Genomic DNA, 18633 nt, shown 5'->3' with positions numbered 1-18633 from the left:
CACTGGTCATCTGTTTTTTTGTCAAGAGAATAAAGGACTCCTTTCGGTTACAAACATTACAAATAATTGACATCTTTGCGCATGCTCAGTGACAGCTGGCAGTGACATCCTCAACGTGACTCTCCACAAGTTAGCAAGAAAGAGGATATGTGGAGATGAGTTGTTGCCTGTCTTCGCTACTGTACAACAGAGACACATGATAAAACAAGATCAGTGTCGATAGTGAATCGTATGTTTGCTGAACATGGAATTGACTCTTAATAGTTCCCTTGTGTTTCAAAATGGCAACCTAGCTGTGCTTAGGTAGCTAACTTGTTTAGCTACTTGTTCGAACTTCTTCAAGCTCTGCATACTGCATACATACCACTGGCCAGTGTAAGAGGACGGGTTTTGATTTGCCAACGTAGAGGACTTATTTTGGCTGGCAAGCTCGGGGGCTACACTTTCGGTTGCAGTGGTCGAGATAGCTTTAACGTTGTTGATTGAGTGGGGATATTGAAAGAGCTTAAGAATGGGAAAGAAAAAAGCAGGGAAGATGGAACGGTCTGGGAATCGGGGGAAAGATACGCGACACAAGATGAAGGGGAAAACATTGGAGACCTTCACTGAGGAGATGCATCACGCCTTGCAAGGTCTGTCTCGGTCTTCTCTCCATTGTCCTCACACCAATATTCACGGTTCATCTCTGTATTCAAATGGCACCAGTCAATAGCAACTGAAGTTGCCATTGACTGGTGCCATTTGTGTCTGCCTTGTGGTCTGGATCTGACCATAGATTGGTATTGCTTACTGAACTGTGTGTGTGTGTGTGTTTTGTGCTGCAGCCAGTGAGGAGGCACACGCGGAGGGGGCAGAGGTGGTGAAGCTGCCATGCCCGTTGGCAATGTGGGACCTGGGCCACTGTGATCCAAAGCGCTGTACAGGCAGAAAGCTGGTGCGCAAAGGCCTGGTGCGTGGATTGCGTCTCAACCAGCGCTTCAATGGCCTAATCCTCAGTCCCATGGGCACCAGATACGTCACCCCTGCTGACAGGTGAGCCTAGTTAGTGTCACTGGCTAACACACATGATGTAGCCATATAGACACATAGATGGTTAGATCCTTTTGAATCATGAATTTACTTATGAATTAAATGTAGACCAATATAATCAATGGTGGTCCAGTCAACTCCAAACAGTGTAAAGCTTGAGTTTGAATATGCAATTTACGTTGGTTCATTTGTTTAGAAACACTTTGTTTTGTAGTCTACTGCTTATTGCTTTGTTTGCTCAAATGTGTTCACACTGTACCTTGTGTTATCTTCTGTGTACATTTTAGAAATGTCAACCCTGTCAGTTCATATTAATGTTACAAATTGTCAAGTGCATTTGTATAAAACTTGATATATCCCATCTGTTCACCAGGGAGATTGTTGCTCAGAGAGGCCTTGCGGTCATCGACTGTTCGTGGGCTCGATTGGAGGATACTCCCTTTAATAAGATGATCGGTGCTCACCCACGACTGTTGCCCTATCTTGTCGCTGCCAATCCAGTCAACTATGGTAAACCCTGCAAGCTGTCTTGTGTAGAGGCTTTCGCTGCCACTTTTTGTATCGTGGGTAAGCATCTTTCATCTTTCATCCTATTAATGAAGACACCACACTCTCCTCACCACACTCTTTTTTTTTTTTGTTCAGTGGGTGTGTTTTCCAAAAGTTTAATCAGTCCAGAATAGTATAGATGGTCGCACTCCAAAATCACTCTTCAATCTGTGTCTGCTAGGTTGTGTTAGACCCCAGTTCTGCCATGCTGGCTGTCCCTTTTACATTATGTCATTACGTCTCTGAAACTGACTATAACCCTGACTCTTCATAAATAATAAAAGTGGCCCACATCAAAGTACTGCATATTTGGTTGGACATTCAGTGATCTTTGTTACATTACAAACATTTTTATTTATTGCTATGCTTTATGTGTTTGTTTGATTGTTTATGTGTGTATGTGTATGTCTGTGTGTGTGTGAGTATAGGTTTTCGGGACCTAGCAGTGTTAATTCTCAAGAAGTTTAAATGGGGAAATGTATTCCTGGACCTTAACCAAACCATACTGGAACGCTATGCAGCTTGCCAGTCAGAAGAGGAGCTGCTGGCTGTGGAAAAAGAATACCAAACCTCAGCCCCCCAGGAGGAAGATGAACTAGGTAAAGCTGATATGTAACATGATGGACATCTTTGCTTTACTGCTCAAACAGTATCTGTGCTGTCACAACCTTGCAACCCAGTGCCACTGCTCCCGCCACATGCAACACACGTTATGTGTAGGGCACAAAGTGTCAGGAGATTGGGCACCAAAATTCCCAGTAAAGAGTAGCTTTAATGCAAAATGCTTCTCACTCTTACTTTTACAACGTTTACAATTTCAAAATGCACCTACACCTTGTTACATTGATCATGTGTTGCTGCTTTTATACTAAATTATTTTTATTCACACGCGCAGTGCACCAAACCTTAAGCGGAGTCTATTTTTGCTACCTCAACATACTAAAGACACATACTAAAGACGCAATATCAACAGCGCAATACTCAAAAACTCAATTACAAAACAGTCCATGACGGGGTGAAAGACTGCATTAGGGTGTGCAAATATTTGTGAGTGATTAATGTAACAAATACCTTCTCTTGACAGCCTAGTATACACATTACAGTAGTCTCTCCTGCTTCAGATGTAACCTTAGCATCATCTGATCTGACCTGTCATTTCTGAAAGTATAGCGTGAATAATAGGACTCCTAAACTTAAGAAACAAGCACATGTCGTTTTCTACAATATTCAAAGGACATTCTTTTGTAGTAGCCTGATACTAGATTCACAACACTTCCACTATGTCCACTGCCAAATGTATTATACGACAAAGCAGTTCCACTTAGGGCACTCAAATGGCTAGATTGCAACCACAATGATGACTATCTGTTTTTGATTTTGAATATTTCCTGACTGTGTTTTTTTGTCGTGTGTGTGTGTGTGTGTGTGTGTGTGTGTGTGTGTGTGTGTGGACAGATCCCTTTGATGTAGAATCAGGCAGAGAATGTATGAATCTTAATCGGCCCATGAGGTGAGTAACTCAGTGTTTCCTCTACGTTTATTTCAGCATGGCGGCCCCCCACGGTTTAATTAATACCGCCAAGGTAGCCTATCAGAATCAGGGCAGATGCACATTTGATTTTTAAATAATCCTGCGACGTATCCTCCCCTGCTGGCTGGCTCACATTGCAATTTAACAGCCTAAACTAGTCAGAGGTTATTATGGCCCGTCCAGTTTCAGTTCACATATTATATATTGTATTGCTGTAGCATATTTAAAGCATTAACTTTCTTCTCAGTGTTTCCTCTTCATTTAGCGGTGCCACTGCTTCAGAATTGGGGGAGACGCAAAATATTGTCTGGAAGCATAGTAGGCTAAATGCCCTCCACTGGCGGCTGAAAATTGCAGTTTAAGAATAAACAGCAATGCTAATCCGAGGTAGGCCTACCTGTCTAGTTGTATTCCATAAATAAATTGTTTTTATAGACGTTAGTGGCATGCGCTATCAAGAGCTTCCATGTGCTACACATGTTTGTCAACATGGTGGAAAGGTGTAGCACAGGCCAAGGAAACCCCATTCATTTCTGAAGCTGATCGTATAAAGTATTTACCATATCGTAGTCTATAGGCCTAAGCTCGCTCGCAACAACAGCAAAAATGAAACTGGAGGATGTCTCCGCGAAGACACTGCTGTTAGATGCGCTCTCAATCGCGAATCGACGCAGTAAAAAAAGCAACGACTGCTAGTAGTAACGAAGGTAAATTGCAAAATATTTTGTATGCACTCGCGGTGATGGCCTAGTAGCCCTAATGTGAATCTCGAACTATAAAGTAAAGGAGATTTGCACCAAATAAAGGCAGTGTTGTGGGTTGTGTTTTTTACAACTTGTTGGCACAAAACTTAATTTCTGTCATAAACGAAGTAAGCTAAGCGTTTCAACGTGAACTACCGGTATGTTAAAGCGTTCAAGTGACAATGTGGTTTAATGCATGGGTTAACGTGACTCGAGTCAGACAGAAGATGGGCCTGTTTTAGTTCCTGAATCCTGTCCCTCTGAAGTCACGTTAGGCTAAATGGTGTGATTAGCAACTAGAATAAAAAAAAAAAACATCCCGGGAGTGACACCCTACCAGTTTTTTCATACTAACTTTTTTATTTCTTGGGGGGGGGTTAACAGTTTAAAAACTTTTTAAAAAAATCTAGAGGAAACACTGAGTAACTCCTTGGCATAGACACCAAATCAGTTCAAACCTACTTTAATTGTCCCAATAGGACATCTTTACTTTCAGCCAAATCTTGCCACATTTGACATTGGATTTGTACTTGGGGGTGGGGGTCCTCTTTGAAGAACGACTAATCAAATTAACTTGCAAACAAGATGTATCAATAAGTTTGCTGCCACCAATATAACATAAATATGTTCAGAGAGGTGGAATGGGTACTCTACCGAGGGTGCACTGCAGCCATATAGTCCTGTCCTATACTCCTATTCTTATTCATTTGGCTAATGCTTTTATCCACAGCGACTTACATAAGTCTATTATTACAAGAGCCAGTCTCCCCAGAGCAACTCCGGTTTAAAGGAGAATTCCGGTGTGATATTGACCTAAAGTGTATTGAAACATGATACTGAGTGTGAACGTATGTCTCATAGCCCATCTCGGCTTGTCCCCTGCACTCCAAAATCTGGCGCTAGTTAGCCGATGCTACCAACAGCTTTTTCAATAGTGGTGCTTCGGCATCGGGCTAGCCAAGCAAATAAATCACTGTTTTACACCCATTTACGAGGCTCAATGTATCTCCACACTTCATTGGTAGACTTCCTAGGGCCCTGACATTTAAAACGAGACATTGAGAACTTTGAAAAAGCACTGGTAGTTTACTTAGAAGATGATTTATACAGACAGTATCTTCACGAAGTTTAGCGTGCAGCCATCTTGAATTTAGTCACGATAAGTCGAGCAACGAGTAAGAATGAACAGGTATGATAAGGGATCAGATTCCAAAAATAATTCAGTGGAAATGCATGGATTCCAGTTTCTTCCAGCAGGAAAAGTCACCATTTTCACCGGAACAGGTCATTTAACCATCCAAATGATTTCTAAACGGGTTTATTACGTTGAAATAGTTGCCAAGTTCCCCTTTAACAATAGTGCTGTGGAGTGGATGACACTCATTGTCCAAGATGTTGATCAGTTTGTTCAGGGTCCTTTTGTCAGATATTGAAGTGATGCACTCCAGTTCAGCTCCCACTACAGAGCCAGCTTTCCTTACCAGCCTGTCAAGTCGCCCGCATCCTTCTTCTTTTGTGCTTCCTCCCCAACATACCACTGCATAGAAGAGGACGCTGGCAACAACAGACTGGTAGAACATCCTGAGGAGCTTGCTGCACACATTGAAGGAGCGCAGCCTCCTCAGGAAGTACAGCCTGCTCTGCCCTTTCTTGTAGAGTGCGTCAGTGTTGGCTGACCAGTCCAGTTTATTGTCCAAGTGGAGACCCAGGTACTTGTAGGTGCTTACCACCTCGACATTGACCCCATCAATGGTGAGAGCCTGGACTTGAACCCACAACTTGTCTGACTACTTAGTCCTTACACTAACACCACCCGAGTCACTATAGGGACACCTCTATCCCAAACCCATCATCAAGTGTATCTGACTGTTTAGAAAAGCGCTATATAAGTTAAATGTATTATTTTCTAATAGGTATTATTTACAATTTCTTAACTGTCAACTGTACCACAGTAGTTCTTCTTTCACGTCCAGATTGGGTGGCCTTAACATTTAGGAGATGTTTCAAACCTTTAACAATGTCAGCTAGCCATATTAGCCCTCTCTGTTCTTTACATTTGCCCATGTAATATACATATAGACAAACAATATTTATACTATGCAGATGGCAGAAAACATTTAATACAAGAATGAAATATCAAGTATGAGCATTTACATTATATATATATATATATGTGGGATATCAGGGGATGAATTAAATTTTTATACCAAACACTTTGCCATAAGGATGACTCCTTACATCACTAATTATTGACCTACAGGTGTATGGATTGAGCTTTTAATTTGAGCGTTAAGTCTGAATGTGTTTACACTTTAATAGGAGAGATAATGATGAGGATGAGTGTGATGAAGCCGAGACATCTGAAGAAGAAGACCAAGAGGAGGAGGAGGGTGATGTGAAGACTGCTGGGAGTGCAGAGGACCGTGATGAAGAGGCTTCCTGATCTTTACGCTGTCAATGTCTTTCTTAAATAACATGGAGGTCGTCACAGAAGGTTGAGTTCAGCGTCTGTCCCTCTGAAAGGAGTAAAGGACCTGTGGACTGATCGTGAGAATTGAGAATAAAGCTTATAGTGTCAGTTTATTATGCCAAGTGCTCTCTGTGATGTCAAATCAACCTGGGCTATATAGTAAAGAATGCACAAAAATGTTGTCATTTTGAGTGATGCACAGACAGTAGGTCCCATGTAGATGAGTGCTTCTGTTACTTTTCACCAATCTTGTGCCTCCGATCTTTCATATTAGTTTAAGTGTGTGTTGTTGAAAGAAATGAGAATTGTGACTCTTTGCTAATAGAATTTAAAATGTTTTTATGATTTGTGTATAAGCTCTGTTTTCATTGAATTGAGCTTCACTTTGAATGCCCCTTCTGGTCTGCTAGTTGTATGACAAGCAAAATTGTGTTATTTTCAGCTACGCAATTATGAATGAAAATACTGCAATTTTCTAATAAAAAATATATGCTATGCAGTGTTAAGACTGTTTAACACCATTAGATTTGTTGCTGTACCAATCGGTGGTCTATGTGGAGAAGCTCAGTTGACATTAACATGCTGCATATAAGGGGAAGAAAAGCAGACCTGGGTTGGTAAGGTAAAAAAGGGCATCTCTGCATGACAGGGAAATTTTAGATGCTGTTTGAGAAGCCAGTACTGTGTCCTTTTTTCCCCTAAAATGCTGTTTGTTTTAAACCCACCCTGAAATAAATAAAACAAATTATGTATTTCGTCTTTTATCTAATTATTTCCATATTTGAATTTTGATTATAATTAGCTTTTCTAGTACTCTGTTCTTCAGATGAAGTTTAGTCTTGCATGACCAAAACTCGTCCGCTCCAGACTTAATCACAAGAGGGCGCACACAAGCAGTGGTGCTAGAGCTTCTCGACTGCGGTAACATTGTTGTGGAATGACGTCACAGCTGGAAAATGAAGGCGCAGAGGCAGCCATGACTACAAGCTCTGTAATTATTTAATCCAAATAAATACTCGCGGAAAACTTCCATGGCAAGAGCCACAAGTCAAATTGTAAGTATTGTGACTTTTAGATAAATGCTGATTCGAAGCCGTTGGCCATGATAAATAGTATGGCAGCTGTAAAATATAATTTTCTGTAGGCCCTTCTTCGAGACTCGATGGTTAGCATTAGCTAGCTAGCTAGCTAACCTTACATAGCAAGCCAAAACCTAGGACCTTCGGCGAAATTGTTGTGCTAGTTGCTAATGTTTAAGATCTTACTTTGCTTTAGCATATGACAAGTTTCTAAAGCAGTTCTTGAAATGTTCCTGTTATCTGTCTGTTTATTACGTTATATTATAGTCTTGGCTGATCTTGTAACCTTAAGCACGGGGTCTGCCAGTGTTGTGTTTACAGTAGGTCGTGTGTGTGGCCTTACCTCTTTTTTATCCTGTAAGCAAACACTATTTAAGCTAACTCTAGCTAGCTAGCATGATCCAATGCACTTGTGCGAACTTACGAGTCAACTTTAGCATACACGAAGGGGCTAACGTTATGTGAAGTTCATAAACAGTCAAGCTATGCAAATAAATCAGCAATTGATGGGTTTCGAAACACAAATTGGTGTAGTTTGTGATATCTTAGGATCAGAATATGTCTGTACGTATACAACATTATCTGCTGACATAGATTGCAACTTCAAATATCCAAGATCGCTTTTCTAACTAGCTAATTTAATCGTCAAGGTAGTGTTCATGTCAGATGTGCGAGCGAATGATACTGTGCTCGCTAGTGTAGCTAACTTTAGCCATCATTGAGTTAAAAAAAAAAAAAACATACTCTTAGCATTCATTACCTTTCTTCGGAAATGAAAGTTCCGGTATGGTTACCTTTCCACTGTTTACTTATATTTGATGGGTATGTGGTTGACGTGATTTTAATGGTCAGTTAAAAACTTAGCTTGTATGTACTTCAAGTGAATTGCTATTTTCACGAAATCGGTGGCTAGCGGTTAGCTAACGTTACCTTGGGCAGCTAGCGTTTGCTAGTGTAGTAGCAGTAGCGCAGAACTTATAACGGCAGCAATCCGTCCTGTGTTAGGTTAGCTCACCTCTGGCCCATTAGGCATTCTCTCTAATAAGGAAGTTTTGCACATAAGTTATGCCGATTTTCAGTGTGATGTTCTATGTTTTATTCATTTTTAGAAAAGTTAGCGAGGACTTTGAACATGACCTACCAGCTGGCTAATATGGCCAGCTAGCCAAGTTGTTTTTACCAATAACAGTGCTGTATCGTGGACGGCCTCATGTTAAACTCGTCACTTTGCTAGCTAGCCACCTACGACATTGTAATTCGCAGTGGAGGGCTGCCAACGGCAACATGGATGAGATCAGGTAGCCCAGGCAAGCTAAGCTGTACAATCACATAGCTAACGTGACGTGTCTCTTGTCCATAAGAAGCTAGTTGTAGATAGGCTAAAATGTATGCTTAACCAGCTAGATCTCCTTGAATGGCATTGCCACGGCTCCCGCCTGCATTTGTGCTCATCTTGTTAATTGTTACCGTCAAATGCCGCTGCTGACTGTTGGGCCAAAGTTCTTAACGGTCGAAACCTGTAGCTGGCATGATGGCATAGGATGGCTAATGCACTAATGGGCAGATAAGGTTTTGCATGTCCATGTGAAATGGTGATGCACCTGTTTGCCTGTGGGTGTATGAAACTTAGTCTGTGTCCTGGAAGTGTGTTATGTAACTAAGCATGTTTGTGTGCGCTACTACATGGCATGTCAATTTCTGTCTTACGCGTTCTTCCTCTCTCCCTTCCTCTTTTTTAGTATGATGTTGCACCCCTCCACTCCTCTGTTGTTCACTGCCCCTGTCCATTCATGGTAAGAGGTCAGCAGGACACGCCACGTCTCCCAGGCAACAGCATGGAGGGTCCAGTTGCACCTCCCCAGCCCGCCCAACCGAAGAAGAAGAAGTCTGAGGATTTTAAATTTGGCAAAATCTTGGGAGAGGGCTCCTTCTCTACTGTACGTACGCCCATATACCCAAACACACGTACACACACACACACACACACACACACACACACACACACACACACACACACCAGTCTGTGAAACCACAGTGTTGTTATCTTGTATACACCATGTAGTTCCCTTCTCTGAAACTTTGATCACTTCCTTTTGTATTTTGTCATGAGTTGTTCAAGGGTAGAAATGTTCAGCCTTTTACTCTTTTTTTTATTTTATTTAATTTTTTACACATGGTGTGTATTTTCATGATACAATTGCAATTATTGTCCTTTTTCCTGTTAGGTTGTCCTTGCGAAGGAACATACAACAGCGAAGGAATATGCCAGTAAGAAACATGGCAATTTATGTTTTGACCATTTTTAAATATGAGTTGTTGTTTCTGTGTGGTTAATGTCTATGATGTCAGTGGCAGTTTGCGACTGTAAACCTCTGATGTTCTGTTGTAGTTAAAATCCTGGAAAAGCGTCACATCATGAAAGAGAAGAAGGCCCAGTATGTGAAGAGGGAGAGAGACGTAATGTCAAGCCTCGATCATCCCTTCTTCGTCAAACTCTATTTCACTTTTCAGGACGAAGAGAAACTCTGTATCCTTCACACACACACACCAAAAGACACACACACCTGCTGAAGCTCTTGGTCACCCTCACACCCATTTACTGATGCTATTTTTAAGCTTTAAGAAATGCCTAAGTTCCAGTTATTTTGTTGTTGTTTTTTATCATTGTAAGGACATACAGCCTTGGTATTGATATAATCCTTTGATGAGATTATCTATTGATCATTTGATAATGTTGTATCGTTAAAACGTGTTCATTGGAACTTTGTCCCTTTCTTTCCTAATGTAATTTTTCATTTCATCATATTTTACATATTGGCAACACACAAATGACCGATTTGCTTGAAAACTATGTTGTATTGTACCACAGCACTGTGCCAGTTCTGAAGTCTATATTCCTTAACTACTATTCAGACTTTGGCCTGAGTTATGCTAAAAATGGGGAGTTACTGAAATACATCCGTAAGATCGGCTCATTTGATGAGACGTGCACAAGATTCTATTCAGCTGAGATTGTGTCTGCGCTGGAGTACCTACATGAGAAAGGAATAATACACAGGTGTGTGTGACATGGAAATATATTTGTATATATGTGTTTGTTTTGTGAATAGTGTTGTGATGTGTTATGATGTCTTTGCGTGGCAGAGACCTCAAGCCTGAGAATATTCTGCTCAGTGAGGAGATGCACATTCAGATCACCGACTTTGGCACAGCAAAGCAGCTCTCCTCAGACTGCAAGCAGGGTGAGTGCACGCAGGCAGGCATACCTACACACGCGCACACACACACACACACTGTTGTGGTCTGTCAGTTCCTGGGTCTGCTTTGTTGTCTGTCGTGGAATTGACTTTTGATTTTGGTTGTGTGCCTTTCTCGCTCCTGTGATGCACTGACTGTGTGTTCTTGCACTGCAGCAAGGGCAAACTCTTTTGTTGGAACAGCTCAATATGTGTCCCCAGAGCTTCTGACTGAGAAATCTGCCTGTAAAAGGTAAGACTTGAACACAGATACAGGAATATATATTGTACTAATTGACGCCTTGCAAGGCAGCCTATGTCATCAGTGTATGAATGAGTTAGTGAATGGGTGAATGTGAGGCATTACTCTGTTAAGCAATTTGAGTACTCTGAGGAGTAGAAAAACGCTATATATATTATAATTATGTTACAACATTATAAATAAATGCAGTCCATTTGCTATTGTCATTTTTTTTAGAATTAAGTCTCTTTTGCGGGGAAAAAATCTGGGTGCAAGCATGAGAGAACCGTTCATTTGATTATAACCTCAGGGTTTGCCAAATCTGCCTCTCAGCATTCAGTCTTTCTTATGCATGTTTGAGTGTGAGAAAATCATTAATCGAAATCACTTCCTGTTTTTTTTTTTTTCATCTTCAATATTTACAACAAGGTTGAGTTTTAACTGGCTTCCATTTTATTTCAGCATGATGAATGAACAACTACATCTGATTTACTTAATATTTTGTGTCCATAACAAAGAAGTAATAGTTTAAGTGATAGATGTTTTGATAGGAAAACTTATTAATGAAGAATTTCATGAATAACTACCTCAAGGTTGTCTGTAAGCAGTCCTAGTGGCACTGGCTATTGCCTGAGCGTAATTACGATGGCCCTTGTTGTTTTACAGTGTAACCTGATTTTCTATTTCACTTCTTCTAGGTGCAGCTTATTAACACATTTCATGCCAAGTTATTTAGATATATTGGCTATATATCAATAGGTCTAATTTGTTTGTATCACATATTGTAGTTCTGTTGTTTTCTTGGAGAACATGGTTGATGTTTTGATAGTGACTCATATCTACTTGGTTGTTTTTCTCTTCCACAGCTCTGATCTTTGGGCACTGGGCTGCATCATTTACCAGCTCGTTGCTGGGTTACCACCATTCAGAGCTGGGTAAGTCCACTTGATTTTCTCATCCAGTACTACGAGAGTGGGGTGGATTCTACTGCTGAAACTATTGATATGGGGCTTTTTCTATTCTCATCTTTTCACAGAAATGAGTACCTAATATTCCAGAAGATTATTAAATTGGAGTATGAATTCCCTGAGAAATTCTTCCCCAAAGCCAAGGATTTGGTAGAACGACTCCTGGTGAGCATAGTAACACCAGTGTTACACACTCCAGTGGATGCATATGTGTTGCTTTTTTCACACTGGTTTTTAATCTTTTTCACTTATAGTCCTTGGATCCTGCAAAGAGAATTGGTTGTGAGGAAATGGGTGGGTACGAACCTATTAGGTCTCACCCCTTCTTCGAGTCAGTTTCTTGGCGAGACTTACACCTTCAGACCCCACCCAAACTCAACGCTTACTTGCCTGCTATGTCCGAAGATGACGAGGACTGCTACGGCAACGTGAGTACACTTAGACAAATATACCAATTCATGTCCGTGCACAAGATTCACTTTACTTTGATTAAAAAGCGCACATAGACTCTTGATTAGTATGCTTGCTAAAGCAGGCACACTGTCGTTCTTAAGTTCCCCATCTTATTATTATTCTCATCAGCCCGTTTTTTGGCCAGCCCCTGCTCCTAGAGCTTTTGAAATATTGTCACCGGTCCAACTCTGGAACGTCAAGCCAGAACCGGTGTAGTGTGGAAATTGAAGACTACGTTACTGGCCCTTGTCGTTTTCCCGCCACATTGGATTTTATCGAAAGCGAAACTGAATTTGCACAGGTAGCAAATTGTCAGATCTTCACGAAACTTGGCGTACATGATTCTCAGACCAAGCCTCACAAACTTTTTGATTTTCGAAAGCATTTCCCCAAAACAGCCAAACAAAATGTATGGCGTAGCCACCAAACAGGAAGTAGGTCAAATCTCAGGAACACTTTCATGTATCAAAACCAAACTTAGTACATGGACTCCAATGTGAGGATGCACAGAAAATTTGGTGCCCTTTGATCCCAAGGGGGCGCTGCAATTAGCCAAGGCATTTTGGACGTTGCGTTAATGTTAACTTTTGACCCGTATGCCCGATTTTCAAAAATGAGGTACTGCTGGAATCCTTATCCATATTCCTGTCTGCACCTGTTGGTGAAACGTACCAGAGCAAGCACACTTTGTAGTTCCTCGGAAATACTTTCTAGTTTTAGTTGCAACTTAACAAATGTTGCTATTCCTTCTATTTGATGCTCAAGCCGCCTTTGATAGCTAAGGGCCTATATATCTTTTTCATCATCAACTACAATCATTTAGCCTAGAAATCTAGATGCGCCCCTAGCGGCAGCAAATGTAATTTGCTGCCAGGGCTAGTCTAGCAACTCTCCGTTGGCTTGTGAGCTCCAGAAATCGAAACTGAATCAGGCCAATGAAATCGTGTATAGAGTCGTTAGGTGGGCTTAACATAATGATTGATGGCAGAGTTGCAACGGTTTGGCTTGAATTCCCTGCTACTTGAAAACAAATAAGATGGATGTTGCTGTTGGCTTAACAATGTGACACGAAGTTAAGCTTTTATTAAGTTGGCAAACGTTTGAACTAGCCAACTAGCTGGTGGGAAACGCATGGGACTCATAGCACTGCCGCTGTCCTATTGCGTGCAGAGGGAATTTGAAAGACAACTGATTATCCCGCCCCTCGGACTGAGCACTGCGAACGGTGAGTGTCCAGACCCTACATTTTAATGTGGGTCTGGCTCGTCAGGCTAACAATCATTGTTTATTTGGGGAAAATTTACTGTGCAAGAATCAAGTAACTAATAACAATAATTACAACAACAAAACAAAATGTGATTTGTGTATCATTATTATTCCCCTTTTCTTTCTATTTTTATTATTATTATTATTATTATTATTTGCCTTTTGTATCATTTATTGTTCTTGTTTTGTTATTTTGATTATTGTTGTTATTGTTATTATATGTTTTGTAACTCAGAGCATTGCTGTAAAAGAGCTTGATGCTCAGTCAATTTTTTCCCTGAATAAAAAACGGTTGATGATGATGAAAGTCTAAATTTCAGTCAAAGCAAGAACACTGCACAACAGCTTTACTTTGTATTATACCCTCAACTTGGTCTACTGACATAAATCAATTTAATTTTAATACCCCTTATGTAATATGTACGGGGTGCAAACATTTGACAGCAGCTGATTTACCAAAATCAGATTTGATCTGAGGCGTTTCAAGGGATATAAATCCCTGTGAGTATGTACACTGTTTCCGCTAGATTTTTTTTTAACAGTGGTCCTAAAACCACCCCAGTAATAAAATGTATAGAACTGTGATAAACTACATCTACTGAGATAAGTGTGGAAGGGGCTACATGCATATAGGCTACACTATCACCATAGTGAGGAACTGATAGCCTAGTTGATTGGATAATGGTCATTCTGTTTTCTAGAGAGGAGCAAGACCTGATCCTGTAAAGTTTAAAGGACTATGTACATCGGCGCCGACTTGACTGCGGCGTAATTAGATTATTTTCAAAAAACGCTCAGCCCTAATCTGCATAAAGATGAACTTTGCAAGGTTCTATTAAGCACAGATGTCATTAATGTACAATGTGAACTGTAATGGGCCCAAAATCAAGCCTTGCGGAACACCATTTTTAGTTTTAACGCCTCAGGTTAATTCTGTCACATCTACACACTGTGCTGTCAGAGAGGTAATCTTGAAACCATTGAAAGGAAACTTGAAAATCCAAAGAGATTTTATAAGATTAATCTAAGATTTGACAAATCAGTAAAAAAAGCTGCACAATGTGTCTTTCTATCAACTGCAGTAGCATTATCACTTACCACAACAGTTGCTGCTGTAATGATGCTATTGCCAGCACTGAATCCAGATTGATAAGTACTTTTAAAATAGCATTTGAAGACCAAAAGGAACAAAGCAGGTTATTTACAAAGGATTTTAACATTGTTGCTTAACATGGGAGCTTGGATATGGGTCTGTTATTCAAATCACTTGAGCTTGATGTACAGGAGTCACTAGTTTTTCTTGTATTGAATCTTTAAGATGTCAAAAATAACCCAATCTGGGGCCATCATCCCTGTACCAGTCCAAAGTGCATGTGCATGCCCACCTGTCTATAATAAGCCCATCTAGAAACACAGAATACTATTATTATACACTAATTATGCCCTTAATTAAATGACCTCTTTTTCTGCCTTTCCCTCTCGTCTCCATTCAACCTCTGCAGTACGATGACCTCCTCAGCCAATTCAGCAATATGCAGGTGACTCCGGCAGTAGAGGGCTCTTCCCCGGCCCCCCCTGCTCCCGGCCCTAGTCCCGCTCCCATCTACAACCCGACCCTATCTGTGGATCAGTTCATTCACGACCTGGACAGCAACAGCATGGAGCTGGACCTGCAGTTTTCTGACGAGGAAAAGCGCTTGCTGCTTGACAAACAGTGTGCCGCCAACCCATGGTATTCAGATAACCAGCTGATCTCTCACTTTTTTTAAAATATACTTGCATGTACTTATATACTTATATACTCACAACTCTTTAAATCCCCCTTTTTAATGTGTTTCAGGCACCAGTTTGTAGAGAACAATCTTATTTTGAAGATGGGCCCCGTAGACAAACGCAAGGTAAGGCAAGAAATTCACGCTCACTAAATGAGTTATTTGTTGCCAAACTAGCTCCTGGTCACCCAATGCCATAAGCTTAAAGTACCGAATAGCTGTCAACTCGCTAACTAAATTATTAGTCTTTCCACCCTGAGGAGATGGGGTAGTTTACTCCCCTACCTCACCCCTTTCACACATCAAGGTGACTACAGCTTCAACAATTAATTGATTATTTGACAACTATTGTTAATCATCTTACCACATTTTGGTAATGGGTTTTTAAATTTGAATTTAAAATACCTCAAATCTCTGATTGCAGCTTCTTAAACTTAACTGTGCTTTACCTACTCCTCTATAATGACAAACTAAATATCTTTGATGTATGGAGAAAACAAGGCATTTGAGGACAACCTAGAGCTTAAGGAAATGTTGAACAGCAATTCCTCACCATTTTCAGACATTTAACTATCAAGCAACCTGTCCCCGTAACCTATGTGTTTATCCAAATGTCATTCTGTTTTTAGGGCCTTTTTGCACGGCGAAGGCAACTACTCCTAACTGAGGGTCCTCATCTGTACTATGTGGATCCGGTCAACAAGGTTCTAAAGGGGGAGATTCCCTGGTCTCCAGAGCTTCGGCCAGAAGCCAAGAACTTCAAAACGTTCTTTGTTCATACGGTAAATAGATAATAAAATGTTCACATGTCAAAAAAGTCCAGGGTGCTCAGGAAGAGTCGGGAATTCAAATTCAGTGGAAAAAGGAAATCTTTTTCAAAAATATTTTAAAAGCTTTTATTTCAATGGTTATTTCATGATTGAAAACATGTAGTGTGCATATTAAAAAATAAGCTGAGGCCCCAGTCGTGGCGCAACTGGCTGGGGCACCTGCACTGTACGCCGGCGACCCGGGTTCGATTCCCGCCCCGTGGTCCTTTCCGGATCCCACCCCGACTCTCTCTCCCACTCACTTCCTGTCATTCTTCACTATCCTGTCAATTAAAGGCATAAAAGCCCAAAAAAATATACTTAAATAAAAAATAAGTTGAAGCAACCCACATGTAGCGGCAACAGCTATGCGCTAATATTTGGAAATGGGTGTCAATGGGATCCTTTCCAGAGCGAATTTGCTAACAGGTTCGGTAAGGTTAACCCAGGCATTAATTTAATTTTGCATTAATTTAATAATGCTTCTGTTTTTTTCGCAGCCTAACCGGACATACTATCTGATGGACCCCAGCGGAAATGCTGACAGATGGTGCAAGAAGATCCAGGAAGTCTGGAGGAAGATCTACCATAAGCACCAGAACCCTGGCCTATAGGAGTGCAGATCCTCCTTGGCCACACCTCCCTGCATCCCTCTCGGCCAATTACAGAACAGAGACGGTCCCAAAACTGCACCTTCAACTAGTGCAGTTTCTAGAGTAGACTCCATCTCCTCATTTTCATTGTTGCTCTCTTCCTTCTATCCTCTACCCTTAGTCCCCTCTCTCACAGTGCATCAGAATACTCTGGAATACTTTTTTTTCCTTTTTTCTTTCTTTGTGATCCCATTCTTGCTTTCCTGTATGCCGAGTAATTTTTTTTAGTGCACAGGTCCGATCTAAGGTAGTGTGGCATTTGGAAGTTAGGGTAGTGTGGCATTGAGTCGGTAGTCTTGATGTTTCTCCATTTTCCTAGAGTTTCACACTTACCGACCCAGCCAGATGAGATGACTTATAAAGTAGAAGTAATTATGAAATATGAACTCTCATCCTTATGTCATCACATTTTCTGGATTGTTCCTCTGCCCTCTCATTTTCCCATACCTGTGTGTAACTTCTGTCATTAACTTCAGCCTCCTCCAAGAACACAAAAGCCCCACCCTCAGCTCTGATCTGATTGGTCACCATTAGAATAAGGCGGGTCCTTTCCCTTCATTGGCCACCATTGATGGTCTTACTGATATGATTGGATGAGTGTTTAGAATGTTTTCTGGTCTTCATTTTGTCCCTTCCTCCAAACAGCCTCATCCTGAACAAAACCCACCCCAGGAGCAAAACCTAACTGTAACACCCATGCGTCCCAATCATCCAATCACCTCCCCATAACAATCACTGCAGAACTCTGGGAAATGTAGTTCTATAGGGGTGTATCCACAAGAGTTACACATCAGCCCTGAGCCAATGGCACGACTGATTTCATTGTTTTTTTGTTTTTTTTCCCCCCTCTAGTCTAAGGCTCTACGATGGGGGAGGGGGTGTGTAATGGTTGTGAGTGTGAGCGTGTGAGTTGATTGGTGTGCCTGTGAGCAGCGAGTGCACTGTGTATAAGGTTGGTGGTATGCGCTTGACTGAGTGTGTGTCCTGTCTCCCTGGGGCGTTTTAAAGGAAAGGCGGCAGATGGTTGCGTTTGTGTATCTCCCCCTCTCCTCTCTTGGCTAGAGGAGCAGGGGGAACTGTGATGTACAGATGATGTAATATTGAAATCTGACGTGAGAAATGCAACGATGCTAGGATCCAGGTTTTGTATTTTTATTCTTGTATAAGGTTATTGGATGGCTAATTCTAGCCTCTAGTCATTCTGTGTTATTTAAATTCTAATATATGAAAAATCATATTTGGATTGAAGTCATATTCGGGGGCCATGCTGTGTGTATGTTTTGAGATGTAAAGCCTTTGAATGTGAAGAATTATTGTAAACTATGATATTTTACAGCTTTTTTTTCTTACTATATCATATACATTTTCTATTTGCTCAGTGATTTAATCATATTTCTGATCATTTGAAGCCTGTCTCGTTGCCACGGTGAAGTCTGCTGTTCTGCAGCGCCACCTAGAGCTGAAATAAAGCATGTAGGGGTTTAGGCCGACAGACCATGCGTCTTTGTGTGTTTTTTACGCTGTCTTTGATATCGAAGATAGGGAGGTTGATTTCACGTTTAGGTATATAGGCTGGTTATGAAACAACAGTTGTTTGCATTTAAGTGATGTGTGTGTGTGTGTGTGTGTGTATATATGTGTATATATATATGTATATGTATATGTGTGTGTGTGTGTGTGTATGTATGTGTGTGTATATATATATATATATATATATATATATATATATATATATATATATATTTTTTTTTTTTTTTTTGTAGGACTATATATTCCTTTAACTTCATAATTATGTGCCATGGTACACTGATGGGGACAAATGGATTTAACAGGT

At 40.8% G+C, this 18633-nt stretch overlaps 2 protein-coding genes across 2 annotated transcripts; both read left to right on the top strand.

The window, feature by feature from the left end:
* The first annotated feature begins 23 nt into the window (after positions 1-23).
* Positions 24-7074, top strand: tsr3 (TSR3 ribosome maturation factor). Its single transcript, XM_048232710.1, has 6 exons — positions 24-632; positions 825-1032; positions 1403-1596; positions 2007-2177; positions 3034-3088; positions 6172-7074. The coding sequence occupies exons 1-6, from the start codon at positions 512-514 to the stop codon at positions 6293-6295; spliced, it is 873 nt and encodes a 290-aa protein (XP_048088667.1). The 5' UTR covers positions 24-511; the 3' UTR covers positions 6296-7074.
* Positions 7075-7242: 168 nt separating this feature from the next.
* Positions 7243-17519, top strand: pdpk1b (3-phosphoinositide dependent protein kinase 1b). Its single transcript, XM_048232690.1, has 14 exons — positions 7243-7377; positions 9141-9338; positions 9627-9669; positions 9791-9928; positions 10315-10459; positions 10546-10643; positions 10815-10890; positions 11745-11813; positions 11915-12011; positions 12101-12274; positions 15068-15297; positions 15406-15463; positions 15967-16119; positions 16647-17519. Exons 1-14 carry the CDS (start codon positions 7354-7356, stop codon positions 16758-16760), a joined length of 1617 nt encoding a protein of 538 aa, XP_048088647.1. The 5' UTR covers positions 7243-7353; the 3' UTR covers positions 16761-17519.
* Positions 17520-18633: the final 1114 nt, after the last annotated feature.

The sequence above is a fragment of the Alosa alosa genome, chromosome 22 (assembly GCF_017589495.1).
Source record: "Alosa alosa isolate M-15738 ecotype Scorff River chromosome 22, AALO_Geno_1.1, whole genome shotgun sequence".
NCBI classification, from domain to species: Eukaryota; Metazoa; Chordata; class Actinopteri; order Clupeiformes; family Clupeidae; genus Alosa; species Alosa alosa.
This window is presented reverse-complemented; position numbering and strand designations above follow the sequence as displayed.

Coding starts and splice junctions, on each gene's coding strand:
- tsr3 (XM_048232710.1), top strand. CDS start 512: ATGGGAAAGAAAAAAGCAGGGAAGATGGAACGGTCTGGGAATCGGGGG. Junction 633..824: donor GATGCATCACGCCTTGCAAG/GTCTGTCTCGGT, acceptor TTTGTGCTGCAG/CCAGTGAGGAGGCACACGCG. Junction 1,033..1,402: donor TACGTCACCCCTGCTGACAG/GTGAGCCTAGTT, acceptor TCTGTTCACCAG/GGAGATTGTTGCTCAGAGAG.
- pdpk1b (XM_048232690.1), top strand. CDS start 7,354: ATGGCAAGAGCCACAAGTCAAATT. Junction 10,460..10,545: donor GAGAAAGGAATAATACACAG/GTGTGTGTGACA, acceptor TTTGCGTGGCAG/AGACCTCAAGCCTGAGAATA. Junction 16,120..16,646: donor AAACGTTCTTTGTTCATACG/GTAAATAGATAA, acceptor TTTTTTTCGCAG/CCTAACCGGACATACTATCT.